Genomic DNA, 26429 nt, shown 5'->3' on the forward strand with positions numbered 1-26429 from the left:
CCTAACATTATCTTGAGGCAACCCTGCTTCTGGTAGGGGAGAAGGAATTATTGCATCTTCTTTGTCATCAACTTGACCATTAAACGCTGTTAATTTTTTGTTTGAGATGGAAACATACAATGCAAATTATACTCTGTTTGTGAGATCAGGTCCAAGGAAACACACAAAAACAGACTGCTTCTCCTCATTTCACATCAGAACACACACTGGAACACAGACACTGCTTCAGGCCATGCACTGATCCAACACAAGCAGACATCCTCCAGCTAGATGACTTTATTTAAAGTTACCAGCCTCGGCTGTTACATGCCAAAAAATATATATAAGATTTCATTTTGTGTATGTTTTATATCACTTTGCTGTTTGGGGAAAAATGTTACAGAACCTGTAACAGAACTGAGTCTGCCCTCATACCTAATACATACCGGCTGGTTTCATGGGTCATTCGTCTGAACCAAACAGAAGGAAGATGCTATGAAGGCTACGTACGCCAAATGCTCTCATTTTGTACTGTGTTCGTGACAGTGTTCACCACATGAAGCTGAACTCTTCCTTGTTGAATGGCTAAATAGACAATTCCCAATAATTGCCCACTACTTTAGTTTATTTCTAAATACCTACAAAACTAATGACAATCCCATCAGCCTCAGCTACACTTTGTGTTTAGTGGTAATTAGCAAATGTTAGCACGCTAACTCTAAACACTAAGATAGTGGACATGGGAAACAATACATGCTTACAAACATGTCAGCATTAATTGTTGTTGTGAGCATGTTAGCATGCTGATGTTAGCATCCTAAGTAAAGCCTCACAGGGCTGATAGCATGGCTATAAACAACAAGATAAATTGATTTGTACAACCTTTCACTGGTCCTTAGTTTAAACAGTATTTGGCCAACTAAATTAGGATCTCAGAGTGCTCCCTGTCTCAATCAATCTAGCTCCCAGAGCCAGAAATATCCAATTAAAGCCAGACAGTCTCGTGTCATAGTTATGTTCTCATTGATTACCCCATCAATCCAGCCGAGCATTTTGTTTTCTTACATTCCAATAATTAGCAGGGGAGGAGGGACAAGACAACTACGTTTTTGTGTTTTGTCGCACCTTTGAAGGGACACACAACTGCTCAGTAAATTGATGGCAGCAGAATAGAGATGTTAAACTACAGGGTCTGTTCTTCCATTTTATCATCACCATCTGCTGTGTATTTCACCTGCGCAAGTTAACAACAGTTGTTAAGCTCTTTGCTGGAAGTGTGAAAACAGCAAGGGAGGCAGGGATAATATATATTTTTTAAAATAGCTAACACACCATATGCTGATGTTCTTTGTTCCTCTCAGAAAGAATTTTTACTTGTCACTGTATTAGCATTGAAGAGGAGATGGCCCATGGTGGCGTCTTAGCTACTGTAAATGGTGTTCTGTGTAATCAAGTAGAGCTGAACCAGCTTTATGGCGATCAATTTATATAAGGGACCATAAATAGTTGCTGTGTCCACTTAGCTGAATCATGAATTGAAATGGAAGTAGCAAAAGGACGACTGCAGCATCTGTTCTTGACCTGACCTACACTAATCTAATATTTCTCTGCACTGGTTTTAATCCATGTGATAAAGTGTTCCTCCCTTTAATTTACCGCCTTCAGCATCCTTGTCCTTTTGTTTCCTGTCATAATCTCTTTCTTATCTTTCTTTAATCCCTCTCTGTTTTCTCTGTCTATTCCTTGTTCCGTTTGTGTGAAAGGTTTTGCCTTTCTGTCAGAGAGAGAGAGAGAAAAAAATTGAATGGCCTGATGTGTATGAGAGAGAAACGATGATGAGTAGAGGGAGAGTAATAGGAAGTCTGTGAGTGCACTAAGCCACACCTCCAATGAGGCAGTGTACAAAAGACTAGAAGCCTATTACAGACCTCCCTTCCAGGATCTTGCCCTCTCACAATACAATTCAACAGGCCACACACTCTTCTTGTCCACACATGACTGTGGTACACAAACGTTCAGATACCTTTACAGTGAATTCTAGTTATTTTGTGATTAGATACTGCTAATGGCATTTTGGTAGATTTTCCCTGACCTGCTCCCTCTACTGTAGATATGTAATAATACATTGATAGTTTCCCCTTGCGGGATTAATAAAGTATGTCTTCTTCTTCTTGATATTGTGATATGTATCATGAAATTTTGGGCCATTTTGGCATGGAAACACACTTTGCATGTTTACTGATTGATATCTGTTAATCTTGATAAACAGTACTGGTAAGCCCATGCTTTTTTAGGTGTTTGCTTTTTTTCTTGTGAAATACAGCTCACAACACTTGAAAATGATGAAAATCCGAAGTTAGAAGACTTAATATTAAGTTTGGGAGCATCATGGTTTCATAGGTTAATTGTTGCAACACTGGACAAGTAGTATATTGGAGGAACACTTTGGACAACATTGTTTAAACCAAGTTGGGTATCTTTTTCAGTCATAATCACCTCATAGTTATGACTATACTATAGTAACCCTGTTATAGTAACCCATGCTTTCATATCATAGTCAAGCAGTGTGAGACTTGTGTAAAGCCTGGTGGGGATCAGGGTGACGGACCTGTGGTCAGATTATCATTTTATTTACACCTGAAAGCACAAAGAGTTTTTTCCAGTTTCATTGCTTTGGACTAAGGAATTCTCCTGCAATCTCCTGCAATGACCCCAATTTTATTCAATCACAGCCCATGGTCAAACTATAGACTGCTTTTGATCTCTTTATGATGTAACATGATCTGTATATCTATAGAAATAAGTTAATCACAGCACCAAAAAACTAAATGTTTAAGTTGAAATTGAAATTTTGGATGAACACTATAAGACATCATGCCTGAGTACTTTAAAACCTGCTGAAGTCGTCTGTATTTCCACCCCCTGCAGCTGTATAGGTCGTCTGTGTTGTACTTGAAATAAGCCGGATAGACACCACCTCTCTAACTGGTAGCATTTCTCTTTACACTAGGGCAACTTGTCTCATCTGGCTACGCTTTCCAAGTGTTTTTTTGTTAATGCGCATGTGTGTCTGAGTGTATGTGTGTTTGCCAGCAATTGTCACGGAACACAATTAGAATGATGGCTGCTGTCATTAACTTAATCAGGGGCCCGCTTAAATTTGCTGTCCATCAATCTGACATCTGCCCATCCTGTCACCTCAATTCAATCTCTGCGTTTGATGGCGGTGCTCCCTTGACATGCAATCTTTCAAATGTTGGCAGCTGTGGTTACTTAGAGGGAGACCAATTTTTCATCACAGCAAAACATTTTTGGCACAGATCATGTTTATTATTATTCTCACAGTGGGTCTAACTTCCCTGTCTTTCAGCTGTTAAATGCAAGGTTTTAGCAATGACGACTGTAACTGTAGAAAAAGTGCACACTAGCCACTACAAACTCTTCCCATATTAAACAAATATAGTTCCAAAACAAAGATCAGTACATTCCCTTTACACTTGTTTGAAGTATCATAAGGTCACAAATACAGTAAAAGCAATGAAAGTAATCAGAGAGAAGAAAATGCTTAGTTCTAGCCAGTAGCCAAAACAGGAAGTAAAGCTGCAGTAGTGTACGTGCCAAATGTATAGTTTGCAAAATGAGACAATCATATACTTGTAAAAACACAATGATTGACTTAGTAGGAAGGTGAAAATATACCCTATTTACTCAATAAATATAAATCAGAACTATATGTTAACATGTGCCCTTCAAGTAACTGACAATGCAGTGTTGATAATCTAGTGCAGTGGTTAACACTGAGTTATGTCGGGGGAGTATAGAGCTAAAGATCTCCGTCATACCAATTTGTAATTGTATTGCTGTGTTAATTAACACATTAGCTGAAGAGCTACTGTTGTTTGTATAATCTGCAATCACCAATAACTTCAAAAATCCAGTATGTTTTAAGTTTGTTCCAGTTTTATCAGTTATTGCTATAATTGGTATCGATCTTGCTGCTGTGTGTACAGAGTCGGTTTAGCTGAAGATATTAGTGCTCATTTTCTTCTCTCCAGTAAAGTAATTCAGAAAATCTGACTACAGACTTGGGTCAGTCCATTAAAGTTAAAAAAAGAGGCTTGGTTTTTGCTTTGTTATTACTACTTTTCTGTTCTTTTTTTCACTACCCCAAGTAGACAAGTAGAGTGTTTTCATTTTTTTCTACACATTACGCTCTGCTTGATGTCAGCTCTGCCTCCAATCCATGAAAGATGTCCTAGAAACACTGATGCGATCACAGATTGTGTCTACCATCTATCTGCACTGTTGTTGAGTTTGAGTCTGCACTAGTAGCCGGTGTCTCAAAGGACTTTTTTGCTGTTTAGTTCTACATGATATGTGTGGGGTGTGTGGTATAGTTTAATAGATCTAGTTCTTAGATCTTAGATCTGCTGCCTTCCTTCCTTTTTCACTTTTTATGTAAATGCATGAAAAAGCCCCTAATGTATAGCACTCACTCACTCACTCACTCAATTACTCTTTTATTCAGTGTTTGGAACATCACTTCTTACCCTTCTGTCTCAACCACTTCAAGTCAGTGTTGCCAAAGTGTTGGTGATCTGACTGGGGAAATAATTTTGTTTCCATGCCACTCATGGGTGATCAAAGAACTTGCCTCTTTTATGTGGCGCCACAATATTCTGCATTCAGAATGTGTTGTCCTTTAAAAGGATGTCAAGTGAAACTGGAATTCCCAACTGGAAAGAAACCATGTCAGTGCAGAGAGAACGGCAAAAACCTGCAGACAAAACCTGCAATGCACTGTAGGTGATTGTTGTTTTTTTTCACACAGTGATATCGATGTGTGTGTGTGTGCGCCAGACTGAGAGTTGTCTCCCAGATCTCTTTGATACTTTAGAAGATGAGTCAGATTCTTTAGGCTGCTGCTGTTGTAGTTTCACTGCTCATGCAACTCTGGAGATTACAGTCGCTAAACCTTTACAGACACGTAGGCTACACAATGCTGGAGATCTGTATGCACACACACACAAGTGCAAACACCTTTCCCTAGTTTTTAGCCTTTCTGGGATGTTTTGTTCATATCCCTTAAATCCTTTCTCTCCTCTTGTTCTACATTCTTGTCACATATGGTACTTTATCTCTCCTGTTCTGCGCCTTTTTTCTTTAATTCCTCCCTCCAACCCTGTCCTTCCATACTCATTGCTCATAACTCCCTCGTAACTTCCTTTCCCATAACTTCACCGCAATTCTCTGTCACTCTTCATTCCCATTTTCCCATTTTTGCCTTGCCGTGTGTTCCTCTTTTCTCCCTTTCTGTCCTTTCTTATTTATTCCTGTGTGTGTGTGTGTGTGTGTGTGTGTGTGTGTGTGTGTGTTTGTGTTTGTGTGTGTGTGTGTGTGTGGGGGGGGGGCACAGTTTAAAATGAAAAAATTATTCTGAAAGTAAGGACATTTTATGTTTACATGTTAAATTTGATGCCCTCTCTCTGTCCTGCCTGTTGTCTGTATCTCCTACTTCTCGATCATCTTCAGGCTATTCTCTCCATTATAGCTGTACTTTAGAGAGTGTTGAAAACAAACCAGCATAGCATGTTTGTTTTTTGTCGTACCATTTATCCATACATGTAAGCAAACAAGCTTTTCTTAATTGAAGAAGAGGTATCATCATGTACATGTCAACATACCTAGACATATCTAAATTAATGGAACCTTATTAATCACTACAGTAACAAAAATATAAGCACAAAAAGACATTTTATTGTATTTTAAGTTGCAGAATCTGGTACCTAAGTGCACTAAAATCATTATATTTTAAGTCATTTCTCATCTGGTTGCATGGACAGGAAACTTGGCATCTCCTGACACATTAAATTTAAAACAGGACATTGTTGCCCCTGAAAGTTTTTTTTTTTTTTTTCGCTCTCTGAGGAAGGCTTTGTTGAAGCGTCTGCATTTAGGCTTCATTAAATTCCTTTTTGTGTGACGCTACAATGTGCATCTGCTTTTTTCTATCCAAGTTAATAACAGTGTTTCTCCTCAGAGAAGACCCCCACTATGGGGTGCAGTCTTCCTACTAATACAGTATTCACCTTGCTCCAGCTTGTGTTCCGCTGTTGTATTTGCACCTCTGGTCACCAAAAATGATAAAAAAAAATAGTGAGAAAAAAATAGTGAGAGGGTCACATCTACTTTTTCTGGTGCCTCTATCTTAAACTAAAGACCCCATTTGACTTTAACAACATGCAATTTGTATCTGGATATTCTCTCTGGATAAGGAGAAGGGTATGTAAATGTCTGTGTAAATGGGGTCATAGTGATGACTGCTTCAGGAATGTTTTCCTGTGTGTTTGTTACTTAGAGGGAAAGACATTCCTAATGTATATCAAAGAATTCTTAAAATTAGTGTTTAAATTACTGTTACTGCCGTTCTGGCAGTACCTCAATATGTCAGGCTGTTGACATAAAATCACAAAAAATATGAAATCATTGTAAATTCATCACTACACAACAACAACAAAAACAGAGTAGCATCACCAATAGTTTTTAGAGTTGTATACAGAGTTTTTCCTCTGGTTTAATTGACTGACTTAATCAAAGAAACTGACCTAAGGATGAACAGCCTCACCACCACCTCCTCTTACTCAGCTTCTGTCTCTTGTATGTCTATGACTCAGATACTCCGCCACTGTACTATGCTCCGGTTGCCTCCATCATTACATCTATCTTTATTACATGTATACTGCCACAGGATAGGTGTAGGTGTGGCCTGTTGATTTGGTGTGAATGACCTCACACACCACACAGATTCCACACTCAGACACCTGTAGTCCATTTGTTCATTACATTGACCTGAACTTCTATTTTTTAACCTGCCTTGACAGTGGGTCGCCTCTCTATATACACTCTGTTGTCATTAATTATTGAATTGTTCCTCTTAACCAATACTCTTTGATGGTGCCTGTGGTTAACTTCCCTCAGTGGAATAGGTCATTTATCTTCCTACAGTGACAACAGCAGAGATCTCCAGATAGCTTCATTTATTATAAAACTGAGGAATATTTTGTGGTGCTTACAAAGCAGAATGCCACAGCCACTAATACTAAATATCTGCAACAGAGACAAAACGCACTGGAAAAATTTAACCAAGTCATTTTGAAATCTATTAAATGTTAATAGCTTAAAATGGCATGTAAATATAATCTAAATAAAAAATTTTGTGTGAGCACTTCGAATGAGCTGGATGGACAAGAAAATAATGACATGATTTTTGAGCCATCTTAATAATTCCACTTAAAAGTAAGTGAAATAAAAGCATTGGGCTGATGTCGTTCAGATATGTTTGTGATTCGGTGAGCATTATTCACTGACTTCTCTTTTAAAGCAATGTTTGCGTGGTTGCACTGTAAATAGATATATCTGTTGCTTTTCGATTGTGTGTTTTTCTGACTGATCAAGGAGTGTTTTTGCATAATAAAACCACACTTGCTGTTACCATGGTAACATGGGTGTCGACCAGGACTGAGATCTTAAGATGATGATACATGGAGCAACTTTTAGAGTAATGTTGGCGGGCAATGTTCCCATCAATGGGCAACCAGGTGAGACACAGGGCAACTAATTGGGGCAACAGACAGTTGGCAACAACCAATCAGAGGTACAAATCTATTGCCAGGGAAACAGACAATGCAGAGATGGACACTGAAACTTATGCGGCTGTGACTGTTATCTTGGCTACAACAGTTCTTTTATTTAAGTATCACGTAAAGCACAAAACTTAGTAGATACTCTGGTTAATTTGCCATAATTATTACATACAGTATGCAGGATAAGCGGATGACGATGGATGGATGGATGGATGGATTAATTCAATTACATACATACATACATTCCATCATTTTTGATGTGTCAGCTTTCAAAATGATAGAAGTCTATTGGGTTCTACAGTGCAACAAATTTAGTTGCATACGCCCATAAAAATAGATACCTGTGAACCGGCAAAATGATTTACAAGCACAGTGTGGGAGAAAAGATTAGTTTGGTGAGGTTTGTACTTACATTACTGATCTTGATACATGAAGTTCACTGACACAAGTTTCATTTACTTTACATCTGAAAGGTTACTGCAGTTCTTTCAATATAAAATATCTGCAAAAGTAGTGACACATCCTTTGTATGTCCTTGTAAATGTAAAAACCTTACAGTCTTAACTCATGACATTAAAAAGCCAAGGAGGATTACGCTAGCTGATGGCTGGTCTCAAGATGGCCTAATACTGTAGAGAGGACTGACTTGTTGGGACAAGGGGAAGGTTATTCTGTGTGAGTGCCTTCAAGGAACTCCTTGTGATGCTTTGTACCTACCTTGAGGGATGCTTGTTGACAAAATCACCAGCTAAGGGGGACATGGCGGCCTGCCAAGACCTCCCCCCGACAGACCGCCTGCACTGAAGAGAGCGGACTGACCTGCAGAGAAGATGTGATTAAAATCAAAGAGAAACCGAGAGGGAAAAAAAGGAAGAATAAGGTAAAAGAGAGAGCAATGTTGTTTCCAGAGACATTTTTTATGAGGAAATTTAAAGGAAAAGACACAGAAAGTGACCATCCAAGAGAGAAAGGAAGATCATAAGAGGAACAGATAATGCAGAACTATAAAACAGACAGCTGAGGACTGTACTATTTGAATATTGATTGGTGAGGGTTATTTCAGGCCTGGGATTACATTAGTGCTTTGGCAGCAGATCCAAAAAGGCTTTGGCTGTCCGCTAGAGTCTGAGCCACAACTGGTGACCATTTTGGAAACAAAAACAACAGTTGTTTTCCAACCTTGGCGTCTTCCGTTGGTTTAAATTACCCTAAGCAATTGATTGGAAACCAAAGTTTCTTAATTGTGAGAGTGCTGTTGGCATCAACATCTAGAGACAGGTTCGAGGCGACTCTTAATTGCCGAGGAGAAAGATGGCCTCTGCTACAATGTTTCGGGTCTCTTGCATTCCCATTGCATGGGAGTTTTCGCTCTCCACAGTGCATGGACCACGGATGCTGCAGGTTACTATGACACCCTGGTCGCTAAGCAACGTGGGCATCATAAACAGATTCCTCACTCCCAAAATGAATCACTTCTCATTCTCTTTCATAAGGCACTTTCATTCAAGTACCCTTGTTCTCCATCATGTACCATATGAAGGCATTAAACACAAAATTGCCCTTCTAGTAGCATTTGTGTTCATTAAATTGTCTAAGAAGGATGAGAGCAACAGTGTGAGCTCTTGAATAGAGCTCTTTTAAGCGTTGTGTAGTGGTGCGTAATTACTGAGGAGTCACTGATCTCCAGTGTCTAGAAGTGCGTTATTAAACTGACACTGGATGACATGCTGTGAGTCATTAGACACTGCTGTTAAAGCCCTAATCACAGAGTAGACACACACACATACACACTCATTAGGCTCCTCACTCACGGGTTATTTTATTAAGTTGTGCAATAAAGTGAAAACAGTTTTCCTTGTACAATTTCCAATGAGTGCATATCCACTTGTACTCAGAGATCATCTGCTATAATTACTCTATTTCCGATGGCATCCTGAAGAGTGTCTATTATGCAATCAGTCACTTTACACAGTATGTCTTTTCTAAAAGCAGCTCTCACTGAAATGCTTCTGAAATTTATTATCTCAAAATTGCTGAATAAACAACATAAATTTTCTACTCATGCCACATGCCAAGGAGTTATTATTGCAAGGTAATTTATGCTGATGGCATCCCAGGCTACAGTGGACCTCTCAGAGAAACTAGCTTGTTGCATAGTGATCTCAGTGGGAATGATTAATATTGTGAGTAGTCTTGAGACATTAAAATATGACCTCCTCCAGTCACAGCCAAATGAAGGGAAGGGGGAAATTGAAAGGCACTATGGCATGCTACTATAACTCATAATCAATTACGGAATTGGGGAATATTTATGGAACACACACAGAAGGAAAAAATAAACTCTACAGATATATTTATTTCAATGTTTTTCAGTGTGGTTTTGATATATATTCAGGGACAAAGAATCCAAAAATACTGAATGACTGAACACGCAACCTTCTGCCATACATTTGTTTAACATTGCATAGCTTAAATAACTATATAATAATACTAGGTAACTTTCTATGAAGAAAAAAAGATGCATCAAGATGGATCACTGCCCTCTGAATTGTAATCAAGTAGTCGTGAGCTGCCAAGAGATTCTCATCCCTACTACCCAACCAGTATTCCCATTCAATCACTTTAAAATGTCCTTTAATACGTTTTGTGGAGCGGTTGCCACGATGTCTCCTATCCACTTCATCTGTTAGGGCCTGTCCATAGGCTCGCCTTTTATCCGTGACATCTGAGCCTTTTCTTACATGATGTTATAAGGTCGGCAACAGGTCTTCTCTTGAGCGATCTCTCACCACCCTGAGAATTAGTGTCCTTGATGTAATTAAGTTGTGTTTTTGTGCTAAACTGCAAAATGTTCAGAATTCACACAGATTGTTCATAAGTGAAGAAACATAAATAAAAGTTTTCCTGCGCAAAATGTGTGTCACTTTACTTAAAGCAAACAATGACGTGTTATAAGTTCTTATGATTAGTTCATTTGGATTATGTCCACCTGTAATATATTATACAGGGGTGGACATTTTAAGACTTTACTTAAAGCAAACAAAGACATGCTATATAACTTTAAACATTACTATAAGCTATTATTCCATTTTATATCACTAATTCAACATGGTGACTAAAGTGTATTTATAACGAGGCAGAGTCGGTGGTTATAATGTGTTATGGAACATGGTCGGAGATTCTTGCCGCACATTGATATAAACTGGTATTATTATTAGTTATAAAACATTAAATCAAAAGGACATAATACATTATGAACTTTGCTATAACGCCAAATGCATGTTTGTAAGTGATTATAACAATTGTTATAATGTCTTATGGACACAGTATATCACATAAATCATTATAGCGATGATCATGTTATCTTATATCTCTTCCATTTCTATTATATATCCTATAAACTTTATTATTACCGTATAATGTGTGTACATATGCTACTCATATATATAAATATAAAATATAACAATATGTAGTTTTAAATAGTACCTTGTAAATCATATACATTATTCATAGGTATTCATACCTATACCTACATACTTTCACCATATCTGTAGAAAGTGTTTCTGTTAATTTAAGTTAACTCTGTGGTTTCACATATAATACGTCCAGCAACCAAAATGGCTGATTCCTCTCTGTATCAATCAAAGATCCTCGATTATAGTTCCCCTTTCTACTGTTAAGCTCAGACCGCTGTGCTTTGAGCCAAAGTGGCTGCCTTCCTGCTCTACATTTGCTTGCCAGAGGAGTATGAAACATATTTCTAAATGGCAACCATAAACAACAATGCATACACAGTTAGCAGTGAGGGGGCGGTGCACAGAAGCTAAAAAGAGATGGTTTGGCGAATACACAACCTTTTCAAAGCATATGTATTATTTTATTTTTACCAGCTCACAAAAACTTTTCCATAAACCAGATAGAGATGAGTGAGATTTTACTGCTGTGCAATGCATGTTTCACACAGACTTTGCAAAATATTGATTTTTAAGGAATCCTTTGTTTGGTGTGATGCAATGTCGTGCAAACATATTTCTGTCCCTCTCACTAGACACTATTAATATTTCATGTCTATAATGTTGCAGAAAAAGTTGAATCAGTGAGATAGAGATAGAGATGGAGTGTGTGTGTATGTGTGTCTGGCTGATTTTGGCCACCAGTGACTCATTATTCATCACTTCCTGGAGTGTGTGTGTGTATGTGTGTGTGTGTCTGGCTGCTTTTGTCAGCCCAGCTGTCGCACTCTCTGTGTGTCTCCGCAGCTCCAGCTTTGTGTTTGTCATCTCTGTTTTCCTACATGAAACTTATCAGATGTACAGTATATGCATACAGAGAAGGAGTGCACAATGGATGTGTCTCACTCGTTACTGCTCTCTCTCCCTCCCCCTGTCATATTCAGTCCCAATCAGGCATAGACAGCAGCAGCTGTTCTACAGAATAAATGTGTTGTGCGCTGTGTAAAATTATAGTTTAGATGTTCAGTTGACTATTTTTTACGTCTGTAGAATTTAGATTTATGTTTTCTTGGCAGCTTGATATAGCAACAACAGCTCGGTGTGATGAGCACTGAAATTTAAACAAATTGGGTTGTGAAATGATTGCTGACAATAAATCCACTCAAAACATTGTTGCCAAAGCACTGTCTCAGCACTATCGCATACAAAGTGGGAGCTAAAGGAGGCAGCATTAAACAAATTCTTCTTCCGATCACTGAAGAGTGATATTAAAAGCCACATCCAAGGTGAGAGATATTGTGACATTACTTCAAGACATGGCAAAAAGCAGTAAATCTGTGTGTGAGTATAGTTTTGTGTGTGCAGAACAGGGTACAGCTGTAATTGGGAGTTGTTTTCAGCCAGCTGGCACACAAATAGCCTGCTGTAGAGGAGGGAGAGATGAGCTGTCAAACCAGCAGCAGCAGTGGATATCGAGGCTAGTGCCAGTCTCTTAAGAAGTCACTTCCTGCAAAGTTGGTATGTTGGTGAGGGCTATATCCTGTCTAAAAGACCAGGGAAGTAGTAATGGGGCTTACATACACTTACTATACTCTACAATTGTTTTACTTTTCTTGTGCCAGCCAGCGTGTGTGTGTGTGTGTGTGTGTGTGTGTGTGTGTGTGAGTGAGTGCAAATGTATTTCTCTCTCTCTGTCTCCCCCTTTTCTTTCTCACCACTCTCCTCCTGGCTCCCTACAGGCAGAGCAGGATAGATCTGACTAAAGTGCTGCCAGTCACAACAGCAGATGCTCATGTTTCCTCTGCTCTCCCGTGCTTCCCCACACATCAGTGAGATTGCAGGTGTGTGTGTGTGTGTGTGTGTTTGTCTGTGTGTGTGTGTGTATTCTGTCCTGGAAGGACTAGATGCTCTAATCAGACTGCCAGGAACGTGTGTCAGAAAAGCAAGCGTGCATGTTTACACAGTACATCTCTGTGTGTTGCTTACAAAAATTTGAGGAATTGCAGAGCACAATGTTTGGGATCAATCATCCAGTGTTCTTAGATCGCAGACATAAAGGATGCTTTTGGACAGCTGAGGGAGATGTGTGTGTGTGTGTGTGTGTGTGTGTGTGTGTGTGTGAGAAAGAGTTACAGTAACTGCTCTTGTTTCTCATTGCTTTGCGCCCTCTCTGCATCCCTTCCCCTCCTGCATGAAGACTCAAGACAAGTCTGTCCTCCATTATAACTTATTGCGGGGATTCATCACTGGAAAGCACTGAACCGCATCGTCATCTAATAAAACACCAAAGGTACAGAGAGCAAAACCTGTGTTTAAAAGAAGCTTCTGGTGCTGAGAACAGATCAAGAGAGATCAGGGTACTTCTTTGTCCCCACTGGGAAGATGTATTTGTGTTATAGACAAACACACATGGATTATACATTACACATTCACATTTTTTTCTTTTTAATATTCTCATGTTTAGGCTGTAGCACAAACTGTTTCTCAGTCACTTACATTTGAAACATTGTTCTACATTGTGTAAACAACTTATATTGTGTATTTACATGTACTTTTGGGTCAGTTTTATCAGTTATTTGGTTTATACTTGCTTTTGGGTTTTTTATTTGACGTGGGGGAAAAAAGCTCTTTGGAAATCAAATTTGTTTTTGTAACAAAATTAATTCCACTTCAATCTTCATGTAGAGATTTAAGGCAGTGCAGTGGACTTGATATATTTTATTTATCATTAAACCTCGTATTGACTTACAGGTAGGGCTGGGTAATAAAAACATTTCATATCATTCGATATCAATAATTATCACGATATATGTCAAATCGTTATTTCCTTTGAGTTCAAAGGCTGCTTTTTTCTCCTGACTGAAAATTGAAGAAACCATATGGTTAATTATGTGGTTAAACTTTTCTTAATGGTCAGAATGGGAAAAACACTTGATGCCAAACAGAGGATCACTTCACATGTCTGAGGGCGAACATTCAAAACTATTATGATAAAAAATTTGAGTAAATCAAAATAAATATTTTAATAGAAAAATTAAGTGCCAATTTGTTTGTGATCCAAATGAATTAAACCAAATATTTATTGACGATATACTGAACATTTATTATATTGATATTGAGGAAAAATATATTGCAATAATTATCATTATTGTTTTATTGCCCAGCCCTACTTACAGGTCTCTTCTGCTCCAATGACGGCACATATTAAGTGCTTTTGACTTTAAAGAAACAAAAGGTTTTACCCCCACCAGCAATTGAAAACGAATAGATGTCACCAGAGATAGATGTGTCCATGTTCTCCATACAGGAACTAAAACCACAGACTGACTCTTGATTCTCAACATGAACCAGACATAGACCATCTTTTTTATCAGTTCTGCAACTCAGCAATATGCTCTCGTTAGTCATAGCAGCTTGCTGATATCATAAAATGTAATGCCAGCTCAGTAGCAAGTCCATATTTTTGTTGTGCCTATTTATTGTCATTTAGCACATTCTAGTAATGGGTTGTGGTCTTTTCTGAATTTTAAATACTTCGCAACTTGTGAATTTGTGTTGCATCTCACTTTCTGTGATTGATTATCTGATATGTGTTGACGTGGCAGTTCCACTATACTAACACTATAAATCTGACACCATTTAAAGGTGTGACGAGATCAATGCTAAGAAACCGCAATTTTAACATGAAAGAGCAGATAAGCGGAAGACAATGCAACTGCTGCTGACCTTTGACTATTTGACCTCTTCATCTGCTGTAGAGATTCTTCATTAATGAATGCGTATGTGTGTGTTAGTGTGTGTGTGTTTGTGGGCAGGTGCGTGTGTGTGTGTACAGCTGCTGGAAATCTGTCCTGACAGCTGTAACTGTTGGCTGGCAGGAGTCAAACACAGGGTCAGTAGGAGGGGAGTGACGAGATCTCGAGATTAAATTGTGACGAGATTTTTCATCAGGTAAAAAGCTGCCTCGCGAGACTCGCGCAATTGACATTTTTTTACAAGCTGAAATACAAATGTATAACTGATAAGATTATAAGACTCCCAGAGCGAATCAACTCTGTAAGTCAAATGTCAAATGGTGACGTAGCTGGTAAAGTTTTGCAACATTAAACATCTAAAAGCTGAAGCCAGCCTTGCTCTGTTTGGGACTGTGTGCCGCTTTTTATCTGAGCTACTGAAGTTAATGTGTGGATTTGTGGTGAGATTTCTGCCTGATCAGAAGTGTTTCTTTTACTTTCGGTTTCACACGTAACATGCAGTCACAAACTGTGTCGGTCAAACGGTCTGAAGAGGATAACGTTACTAGCAGCGGTTCAAAAACGTAATGCACAGCGGAGTAAAGGGCAAGTAGACTGCTCATTAAATGATGACGTTAGTCTCGTTATATTACGACTTGTCAGAGAACACAGATTAGTGGGAGAAATTCTGAATGTGCAGAAAGTTTTCAACATAACAGAATTTGTTGGCATAGTTACTGTGCATATTATGAAGAAATGACTTGATGATTGTCAAACAAACATAGTTTCAATGATTGATCAATGAAGTCTTTATTCGTTTATCTTCTCCATCTCCTGTATTCGTGTATTAATGTCTCGCTTTCTTGAAAAGCAATCAAGCATTTTGTTTAATTCCTTTCCCGAGGCCTCAAGTCATTTTAGTCTCCTTCTCCTTACATCATATATCACAGAGTGAACACAGTTTTGTTTTTGTACAGAAAGGCACCTCCGCCATTCCGCCTTTACTGCACATGCGTAATACAGATGTTAATTCGAAATGGAAACTAAGAAGACCATCTTCTGCTTTCTGAGATCAAGTGGTGTCCTGCCAACTGCAGAGGTGCTTTCGTGGAGGTCCACCATTTTGTCCGCATCTAGGTACAGCTAGGATAGTCCACTATATGCGGCTCATGTTTCCTAAGAAACTTAATGTAATGACTTGATTGAAATCAAATGAACTGAATGAATGTACCGCCAGTCATTTAAATCATCGTATCAAGTCAAAAGAACTCGTGTTTATAATTTCTGAAGTGGTCTTAAAATGAAAACGAGACATTTCAAGTTGAATTAACTCGAAATTATAAACTTTGCATTAAGTTCATGTTAAAATTTAAGTTGATTTGACTAAATTCCTGTATCATGTTTTACACTGTAGAAGCATTTTGCAAGCGCTCAAAGCATCATCCAAATTCAGCGTAGTTATGTGGATACAAGTCTAAGGAAAACTTGAAAAACATACTTTAAAAAACTAACTATTTGTTCCCTAAGAAATGTGGCTGCTGTGGCTTATATTGACACTCACCTTAGAAAATGGTGTCAGTTCAAAACATATTGACCTCTTATTGTATTTCATTCTTTTGATGATGCTTTGAGCTTGAATAGCAGTGCTTCCAGAGTAAATCAACATCGATGGGTTTGTGACCACAGCATCAGATAACCAGTTTTATTAGATTGATTGAAACATACACCCCGATCTTTCTTTTCACAAATAATGACCTAACTGGAAACTGACAGTATATTTCCATTAAGTCACTGCAGCTGTGAACCATGACCCACCTGTCGAGAGCCATATTCCTCAAACAACTGGAAAATGCTCGTTTGGATGCATAGAGATTCACAAGGAGGATAGAAGGGTGGATGACCAATTGGGCGGATGTATACAGTAAAGTATAGTTAAGTCGTATCAAATTTATTCATACAGCTCGACATCACAGATGACAATTCTGCCTCAAGGGGCTTTACAATTACTATTATCACTTTTAACCCAAAAATCCCAACACATTTTGAGAGAAGATATGTATTATAAAACTCCAAACATACAAGAACCTTCCTCAGTTGATTACTACTACTTTATACATTTTCTGACTTTTAGTTTTAATATGTAAATGAGGTATTATGTAATAACTTTTGGCGTATTTAGGAGACTAGGAGACTAAATTAGACAAAGTGTAGTAAAAAAAATGTGTGCATGTTTTTGTCTGTATTGTCTCACCTTATGTGACATATACATTCCTGCAGGTGCACACAAACACATAAAGTTTATAGTAAACAAAATGCAGTGACGCTTTTATCCCCTGCCTTAACCACACCAACCCACACAGCTCCATTTCACCTTTGCTCCTTTGCTAGCTGCGATGTCCCACCATCTCTGACAGCTGCTCTAAATTTCCCCCCTAATGAGACAAAACTGAGAGGCTTTCGAGATAACTGTGTTTCAGACCACAAGAGTGTCAGCCCCCGGCATGCATTATCGTATGGTATGGTGTACAGGCATAACAAGTGATCTGAAGCCAGATCTGAAGGAGGGGGGTTTTCATTATCAAAATGTTGCTTCAGGGCCAATTGATTAAGCAGTAGCTGCAAGGAAGAGCCGTGTAGGAACAAGGGGCTTGCAAATGTTGTCACTGTTGCTATGGAAATGTCTTTTTGTTTGGACTTCTATGTTTGGAGTCAATATAGATGACTGATGGTTTTCCCCTTCGTTTGTTATCTCAGACTGTTGTCCCTCTGATTTCTTAATCAGATAAAGTACATATACTTTATCTTATTGTAAGGCTACAATAATATCAACCAAGTGGTTCAGGATTTGTAGTGCTTTTGGATGAGTGATACCAAAATTGCAAACAAAGCAAAATGCACAGTTGGTTTCATGTTTAAGCACTGATTTTGCACCCAAACACTGCGACTAATATCCCCACATGCGATTAAGACTTTGTTCTGCCTTTCTAATTCTTGTGACTGTCTTGTCTAATTTCACAGCAGGGATAATTCAACAATTCACTATTTCAACACCCTCCTCATCTCATTTCATAAATTAATTTACTCCTTTGCCCCTATCATATGTCTGCTCGTTTTGAGTGACTTGAAACCCTTAGTGCCATATTTCCCGGGGGAAATTAATAGTACAATGCGTTTCTGGACCAGGTACAGATTAAAAGCTCAGCCCATTATAAACCCATTAACCTAGTCATTAAGACCAGATCTGGGAAAAGATAGAATAGGTGGGTGTCTAATTTTAGCGCAGCATTGTGTCACAGCTAGTACTGATTTCTGTAGGTGATAATTCAGCAGGAAATAAGGTATTTTCCCTTGAACACACTGTTCTGTTGATCTACCATAGGGTTAGATGTCTGACTTGATATGTAACTCTGATATTTAATTATTCATATTTTTATTATTATTTATTATTTTTTCACATACTTTTAAATCACCTTAGTATAGAGATTTCTCTAGCTGTGTGGCTCATGGCTTTTAAGTTCCTAAATCAGCAAATGAAAAAACTGTCATCCCTGGGCAAAGTGAGAGTCGGGGCCCAAGCTATTATGATGTTGACAGTAATGTAGGCTTAGAGCCAAAAGATCTTCAGTTCTACATTTTGAGGAGAATATTAAACAAGGTCTAACATACTGTATTCCTCTCTCTATCTACTCTCTCCTCCTCATTTTTCCTTCTCTCAGAGGCTGGCATCAGAAGCAGAAAGGTTACAAATGGAGCACGTGTGGCGGGACGACAGTGAGGTGAGTGAGAAGCTGGAGCCTGCTCTGATATGTTCATTAACACTATCTGCGTTACATACAGATCAACTGGTGCCATGAACTCCATAAGAGGAGCAGGAGGAGAGATATATAATTTATGATCCAATATGTAATAATTGGATGGCAAATATCATTACAATGACTATAGTGTTGTAATGACCTTATACAAGATTGAATTTCATTATTTTACATAAAGCAAAAGCAATCAGGAATGCTTATTAGCTTATTATGAACAGACACACGCACTGCTCACCTTCTGACATTGTCCATTCATCATAGTATTAAGAATACATTAGAAGAGATTGTACAGCAAATAATATGAACACACTATTATTTTACTCATTCAATTACTTTAACCAATTGCTGGTCCAATGAATCCCATTCCACAATGGCAGTCTCTCAGATTTACAATACAGCTCTGTCGTGTATTCACGGCCAGTGTTTCAGCTCCGGCCTTTTCACAATAAATGCAAATTGCAAATTTCCTTCCCCTGCTTTGAAATGTGAAAATCCTCACACTCTTGGCAGCCATTTAAAAAATGACAAATGATTTTGTGTGTACACACTGTGGGCGAAGAACTTGCAAGAACTTCAACCTCACCATTTAGCCTATTACTTAAAGAACACTTGTTTGCCAAACCTTAATGATTCTTTTCCATTAAAAGTTCCCACTATTCAACTTCTTGCATGCTGTCTTGCACTGAGAAGATGTGGAAAGAAATATCCTCTCTGGGGATAGATTCATTTAGCTGCTGTATTACTCACTGAGATTCCTTTGGCCCAGGATGCCTGGCTAGCTAACGTAATACGCTTTTGGTTAATGGTATGGGGATTTCTGATACCTTAACCAATTAAATATATACCTCCATTTTAAATAAGCATAGGTGGGTGACGTGTGGATATAGAGACTGAATACTTAAAAGCAGCCTTACGGGTTTACACTAAGGCTGCTAGTTGCTGTGTAACCTTGCTATAAATGTGCAAGAAGTAGGCTGTTTAGCTCAGAGCTCTGTACAAATGTAGTGAATTAATTCATATGGATATGTCCTATGTATGAACATCTTAGTGTTGTGACTTTTGAAATGTTGCTTAGAAGTCTGAATGAGTGGAAGTAGCACATTTCATAATGCTAAATTTGGTGTGTGAAATTATGCACTTGGCAAATAAGCTAGCTAGCTGAAATAACTTGTTGGTCATTTCATGTTGTGCTGTGTCTAAGCTGACCATGGCAAAGCTACTGTATGTCTGACCAGTGCTCTGTGTTGGTAGCATAGAAATAGACACAAGCGAGGCACTTTTTCTGTTGACCAGATAGGTGTTGGGAAATTAATTGTTTTAACCAACTGATAAGTTACGTCATGCTTAAGTATTTTATCTTTATCGAGCCACATAGATTGCAGATATGTACTGAGGCTTCTGAGATCTGTATTATTTGGAAAGCGATAAGAGTTTTGCAGTGTCTTTCACCTCTACAATTGATAGATTATTGATAGGTGGTTGTAGTTATGTCAGAAAGAGAATGTGATGGCTTTGTGTGTGGAGACACTGCTGTCTCTGCCTCAGGCTAGCTGGATATCAGCCTTTAACATCAACAGAAAAAAATTGTGTGAATTTATTTGGATATCTTTACAAAGCACAGAGGCTGCGTGATTTTGTGCTCAAAATATTCCAGTAAATTATTTTAACATGGGATGTGGGCGATCTGTGTGAGATTTCATATTTTCTGTAATGTGAACATGAAGATCAGATCAGTAACTCATGAGTATTTGAAATAACAAATGGAGCATCCTGTGTGCTGTGTATGTGTGTGTGTGTGTGTGTGTGTTTATGCGCATGCGTCTGTTCTCTGTCACCTTTGATAACTGGGCCAGTACTGCTGGGCACCTCCCCCTGCTGACTTTAAACACTTAACACAAAAGGTGTGACTGCTGCAATAGAATACCACGCTTGCATGTGTCTGTTCAGTGTAATATAATGTCTTTGGCCCTATTTACACTTAAAATTCAAGATGTCTTGCGTGAGATCACATTGTTTGTGTTTACGTATTTATATTAGTTGTTGTTGTCTGCATTCTGATTTGATTTCATTTAAATGTGCGAGTAGGTTGGGAAGTGACACTGTCAAAGATTAACATTGCACATCATCTAATAGGAAACTTTACAGCCAAGGGCGTCGAAGTGGGGGAAAAAGTGGGACTATTTACCAAGGACCACAAATTGAAATGGCTGAATAAATCGGTTAAGAACTCTATACCCCCCTAAAAAATAAAAATAGTGGAGGCCTTGAGGCCCCTTTGACCCATTACAAAAGACTTAAAATGGTCCACTGGGATTCATCTCTAAACGGGCTCATCCAGCAAAGTGAGGGCTGATGCTGGAGCATCAATGTGCCTTTTGACAGGCATGTCTATCCCCAAGAAAGGGATGTCAAGGTACCAAAAAAGAAAAAAAAAAGAAGGAAAGTGAAGGAAAACAGTTGCCAACTAATTTCTTCCAAAAGAAAGGTGAGCACAACTAGCAGTTAAAGAATGGTTAAAGATAATATCAGCCGTTTAGATTGAAGACAGGGATCTAGCTTGGTGCATATTTGCATAGTAGGGTAGAACATAAATTATTGTCAGCATCATAATTTGAACTTTAAAGTTTTCACTATTTTGCTTTTAGGCCTACATGCCTTTGAACCACTAACTTACACTGTTGGACACAAAGATAAATGAAATGTACTGAAATTCTACATACGGCAATGTAAAGGCTATCATTTATTTGAAAGCAGAGTTTTTTGTCATGTTTAAATGTGGTAATAACGGTTCATTAGTGACTACCCTAATCACCACCACAGTTTAATGTGTACAGTTGTTAGCTTAATTATTTGGCAACATTTTTTAAAGGAGCATGAGAGACAGGGACCAAGAGAGAAAAGGGGGCCCACAGAGACTGCTTGTATATAGGGCCCAGAATGTTGTGCTACGCTGCTGTTTACAGCCCGTATTAACCTTCATTTGAGGGGAAAAGGTTATCTTTTATGACATTGACAGACCAGTGTTTGCAGCTGCTGTGAATGTGAGGGAAAAGCACCTTAACTCGTGGGAGCAGATCATGTTTTCAGTGAGTGGATGACACATTGAATGAGTCATCAGATTTTTACAAAGGTGAACATGAACTGCAGTTACACCTGGCAGAGATTGGATCGCAGTACATTAACAAGCATCTTCTTATCCAGACAAGACAGATCATACACACCGATTTGGCAGTACACATCACACCCACCACAACATGCCACATACTTAATAGCGTAGTTTATTTTCCAACCCTTCCCCTCACTATATGCTTTTCTCCATCTCTCACACATACAGTGTTCTTGCACACAATAGCCTCCCCTGAAGGGTGTGATGGTGGTGTGACCTTAGTGTCATCATCACCTCTTAAGGTGCACATCGTCTGCAGTAACATGACCTGACAGAGAACATCATGGCACAGTCTCCTGTTATCAGCACTTTTGTTTGTATTTTTTGCATATCAGCCTACAGTGCTCTTTGCACATATTTGAACCTGCAGATGTTAGCGTTTGGCACAGTTTATACAGCTTAATCACTTATTGTGAGCTAATTACAAACTGCTTAAGCTAAGATACCAGTCGCAGTAGCAGGAGGAGTCACAGATCCCTTTGCGTTACCATCCTGTTGGCTTGCAGCTCCAGAAGTGGTAGGCAGGTGGTGAGAATCAGTGAACCAGCTCTGTGGCTCCAGGGCATTCTTATGTCAGCAGCTAGGCTAGCTCGTTAGCGCCCTACTAGCCTGTGTACTGACAGGAAGCCCAGCAGTGTGAGAGCAAAACAACACCACTTGGTTAACTGATCCTCAGTGGTCTCAGTGTCACAGACCACTGCCCTGCAAGAAAATATAGTAAGATTCAAATTATATCCACAGTTGCAGATGAAACCTTAAAAAAGTATGACAGTTTTATTTACTTCCTGTTATCTTTATAGATTATACAAAAGCCATTTTAAGTATATTTAGATCTGCAACAGTCTGTAAGTTTGTCCATCAGACTAGCTCCTTTTGACCTTTTGTGTCCAAAGTACTGTAAGTACTGTCCAAAGTACGGTAAAGTGCTCCTCTGAGGTTAAAACCTTTCTAAAACCTTTCCATTTTAGGCACTCCATAACACCCTTACACACCTACACCACTCAATCAAATCTCAACTTTGCACACATGGCAGATTGCCATTCAATTTGCTGAGTATATTCTCCCAGGAAAAACCCACTTGATGTTAATTGTGCCGTGGCCTTTCAACAACTGCCATCTTTGGAGCAAACTTCACATTTTAGCCTCACTACTGCTAACAATCTGCGAATAGTAAAATTTCTTGTATATTGTTTGTTCTGTCCAGCACTTCCATTTAATGCATACAGCTTCTTCTTTGGCACTTTTCCTTATGTAGAAAAGAAGTAGAAGTGGATTTAACTATAGGAGACACCAAATAGCTAAGTGGAATTTTGTCCTTGATTAGTGTGGGCACATTTTGGCATCCATTTGGAGACTTCCACACTGACTGACTGACACTATGGATTTAAAGATGCAACAAAGCACCCAACCACACTTGTCACTGATGCTGTGGTCAGCCTGGTATTAAGACACTTTCATATATGTGTACATCCTGGTCATTCATTACTCATCTTTCCTGTTTCTCTTTCAATCTCTTTGCAGGCCGACAAAATTGTTTACTACAATGCCAAAGAGGACGTAAGTACAACTGGATACCCCTCTTCTGATATTCTCTGATTAGGGATGCAAATTCTTAAATAAAACACCACAAGCAACCCATATGCAGCCCTCCAGAGATTATTACCATGACAACTAACCTGATAGATTTTATTGATAGCCTTTAGGAATCTGTGAAAATAAGTTTCTATATGTGTGTGTGTGTGTGTGTGTGATGCATGGATAGGAATTATTAATTTTAAATCCATACTTTGCTAAATTATGCACATGTACAGGGCTTTTTATGCATAAGTATCAGCACACTCAGAAACACATGCGTATGCGTGAGACATTGAATTCTTCCCTTGGCCTCAGACGTCATCTGTCTGCTCTTGTAAACAGGGATCAGCATCTAATTCCCCTCCACATTCCCAGTGGGAAAGAACCACACACCCACAGCACACTAATGTCACTCTGTATTTGACTGACAGACCCTCTCCCCTCTTTGTATTTCTCTGGATGCCTGGGTTTATGTTTCACTGCCTAAAATTTTGATTTAGTTTATCTGTCAGTAGTGACACTTCAGTGAGCGCTCAACATTGACACCTTGTCATTCACATTAACAAGAAACTGCATACACAGTATGTTTACAAACCAAAAGTGTACACACAGACCCCTATTAAGCCAAAAAATGCTTTGCAAGATGCTTTTGAAACCTCATGTTCTGCGTTTTTCCCCCCTTTTGTGCAGTTTAACCAGACACAGACTAAGAAGAACCGATATGTTCCAGATGATTTCGAGATAGACCCTGACTTCAAACGACTCGTCTCTTACAACACCACTGCCGTCCACATCCCTACGGATATATATGAAGGCTGTAAGTTGAAACACATGCATTGTAGAAATTTATAATCTCTCTCATATCATCTACACTCTATTATAAAAAATAGTACACAGCAGCCATCACCTCCCACCGGCTATCTGTCTCTCTTCATCCCTGTCACCACAACGTCTAGCATCTAGTAGGCGTTCCCATGATGTAGAGCTCAGCCTCCCAGCACTGTCCGCAGTGTACAGTTTAACACCAAGGCAAGGCCATTCTAGGCTATATATAGCCCAGCAACCCAATGGCCAGTACACGCTAGCCCCCTCTTTGCCCTGGTCACCAGCTGCTCCTTTCCCTTCCATTCATAACACTGCTGACCTCTCGGGACAGTTACTTAGAATGTCAATGCGTCTGCCAATTATAGGTCCTTTTGGTGGGTGCTTTGTACTTGCCCGAAGCTGTCCTCAGTTATTTTGGTGTTTTTATCAGAAAGTTACATTCAAGTATTTCTTTTACCATTGCTTCTTTCAGCGACTTGACATAATTTTCTAGATCATTGCTTTCATCATATAAACATAGTGTTGTGCCTAGTTTATTTTCAGTTTTTAGCCACCTTAGTGGCATGGCAATAGGGACTGATGGATTACAAAAAATGTATCCCCAGAGGATGAATCCTAATGACTTTGGCGACCCCCTGACATTTCCTTTTAACACCACCATTTTTGTTTTTTCGTGTGAAATGTCTCAAAAGCTGTTTTAATATAAATATAAATTTACTGATATCTACTGGTACTGATATCCATTGTTTCCAGAGGATGAACCATCACGGCTTAAGTGATTGACTCTTCATCAAGTGTCACCAACATGTCAGTGATAACTTATCCCTTGAAATATCTCTACATCTACAAGATAGATTGGCAAAACCTGCAAACTAATGACACCCTTGTTAACCTTATTTTGTACTTGTTTAGTGCCAATTATCATGCTCCCAAACTAAACCAAGATGATGAACGTGGTAAACAATTATTACCAGCTAAAACACAGCATGATAGAATTGTCATTGAGGGCATGATAGCATGCTGACATTAGCAATTACCAAAAATGACCTCTGCGTCTAAATATAGCATCGCAAAGCCACTATTATGGCTGTAGCCTCTTCTAGAGTTCTTCTTTTTTTGGGCTTAGACAACCACCAGAATATTTTAGTATTTCAGTACTTGATGAGGGAGATCAGACTAGCCTCATTTATATGAGGTTATCATGTTACTTCTTCTTTATGCTCTGCCATACTCCCCTTGCACTGTTGGCACTATGTAGTGTGATTACACTACTCTCACATCAAGCTGATCTAACGGTAATCACATAACTTCATCAGGATAATTGTCCCTTCTTCCTGGAGCCTCTCCCTGCATGTATTGGACATAAAGCAGGAACACACACTGGGCAGGCCACCAGTCAAACTAGATTTGGTTTACAGTAATTACATCTGGTATAATAAAGAATGCTATTACAGAATGTGGCCAGCCTTAAACTCTTTTAGACAAGTGTGAGTCATCAAGAGCCACATGATTGGCGTTGTATCCATTATGACCTTACAGTGTCAAATGTGAAACAGACTTTACTGTAAAAGTAATGTTAGCATCAGTGTGTTGGCTTTTGCATCAGTACTGACTATATGCACAAAATGGAGCAGAACATACTTGCCCACACACTCATGCACACACACAGGCATATCCTCTGGGTTATTAGTCTCTAATTCTGTCACACTAATGAGTATAATGCAAGGACAGGCTGACACAAACCACAAGGATGCATGTGTGTCCTGATACACACAGAAACATACAGTACATGTAATGTCCTTTCTTACAGACACACTCTCATACCAAACATGCCCACACATAGTAGAAGGGAAGGACATTTTGCAATAAGAGGACACAAACAGGGCGAAAATGGAGACATGAAGGGAAGTTTGCGATGATGAAAAGAGTGCATATTAAATTAGAATTGACATGTGATCTGATAAGAGAATCCTAATGAAATCTAGTTCAATCCAAAGACATGCAGTGTCAGCCCAAGCTTTAGGGAAACGTATATAGCAAATCATTAGTGTCTCACGCTGCTTAACAAGACACTTTATAACTAAAATTAGATCATTTCTGCATGTTACACACTACATTTAACACAGACATGTAGCAAGCATCAACAGTTAAATTATTGCATTGTACCCTGGCAAGAGCTAATAGCCTCCTTGGCATTGATTGAGCATTCAATATCAATTACGGTAATGGTCGTCACACTGGGT

The 26429-nt window shown here is 38.8% G+C and overlaps 1 protein-coding gene across 3 annotated transcripts in view; it reads left to right on the top strand.

Moving 5' to 3' along the window:
- The window catches only part of cacna2d1a (calcium channel, voltage-dependent, alpha 2/delta subunit 1a), a 98097-nt gene that overhangs the window by 21502 nt on the left and 50166 nt on the right, over window positions 1-26429 (top strand). For all 3 annotated transcript variants that reach the window (XM_038738745.1, XM_038738746.1, XM_038738747.1), the window contains exons 4-6: window positions 18525-18584; window positions 23308-23343; window positions 24052-24178. In XM_038738745.1, the coding sequence (XP_038594673.1) occupies window positions 18525-18584; window positions 23308-23343; window positions 24052-24178 (223 nt within the window). The remainder of the gene's footprint in view (window positions 1-18524; window positions 18585-23307; window positions 23344-24051; window positions 24179-26429) is intronic.

This window comes from Micropterus salmoides, unplaced genomic scaffold (genome assembly GCF_014851395.1).
Source record: "Micropterus salmoides isolate LMB-PRFRI ecotype aquatic unplaced genomic scaffold, ASM1485139v1 Ms_hic_scaffold_23, whole genome shotgun sequence".
Classification (NCBI taxonomy): Eukaryota; Metazoa; Chordata; class Actinopteri; order Centrarchiformes; family Centrarchidae; genus Micropterus; species Micropterus salmoides.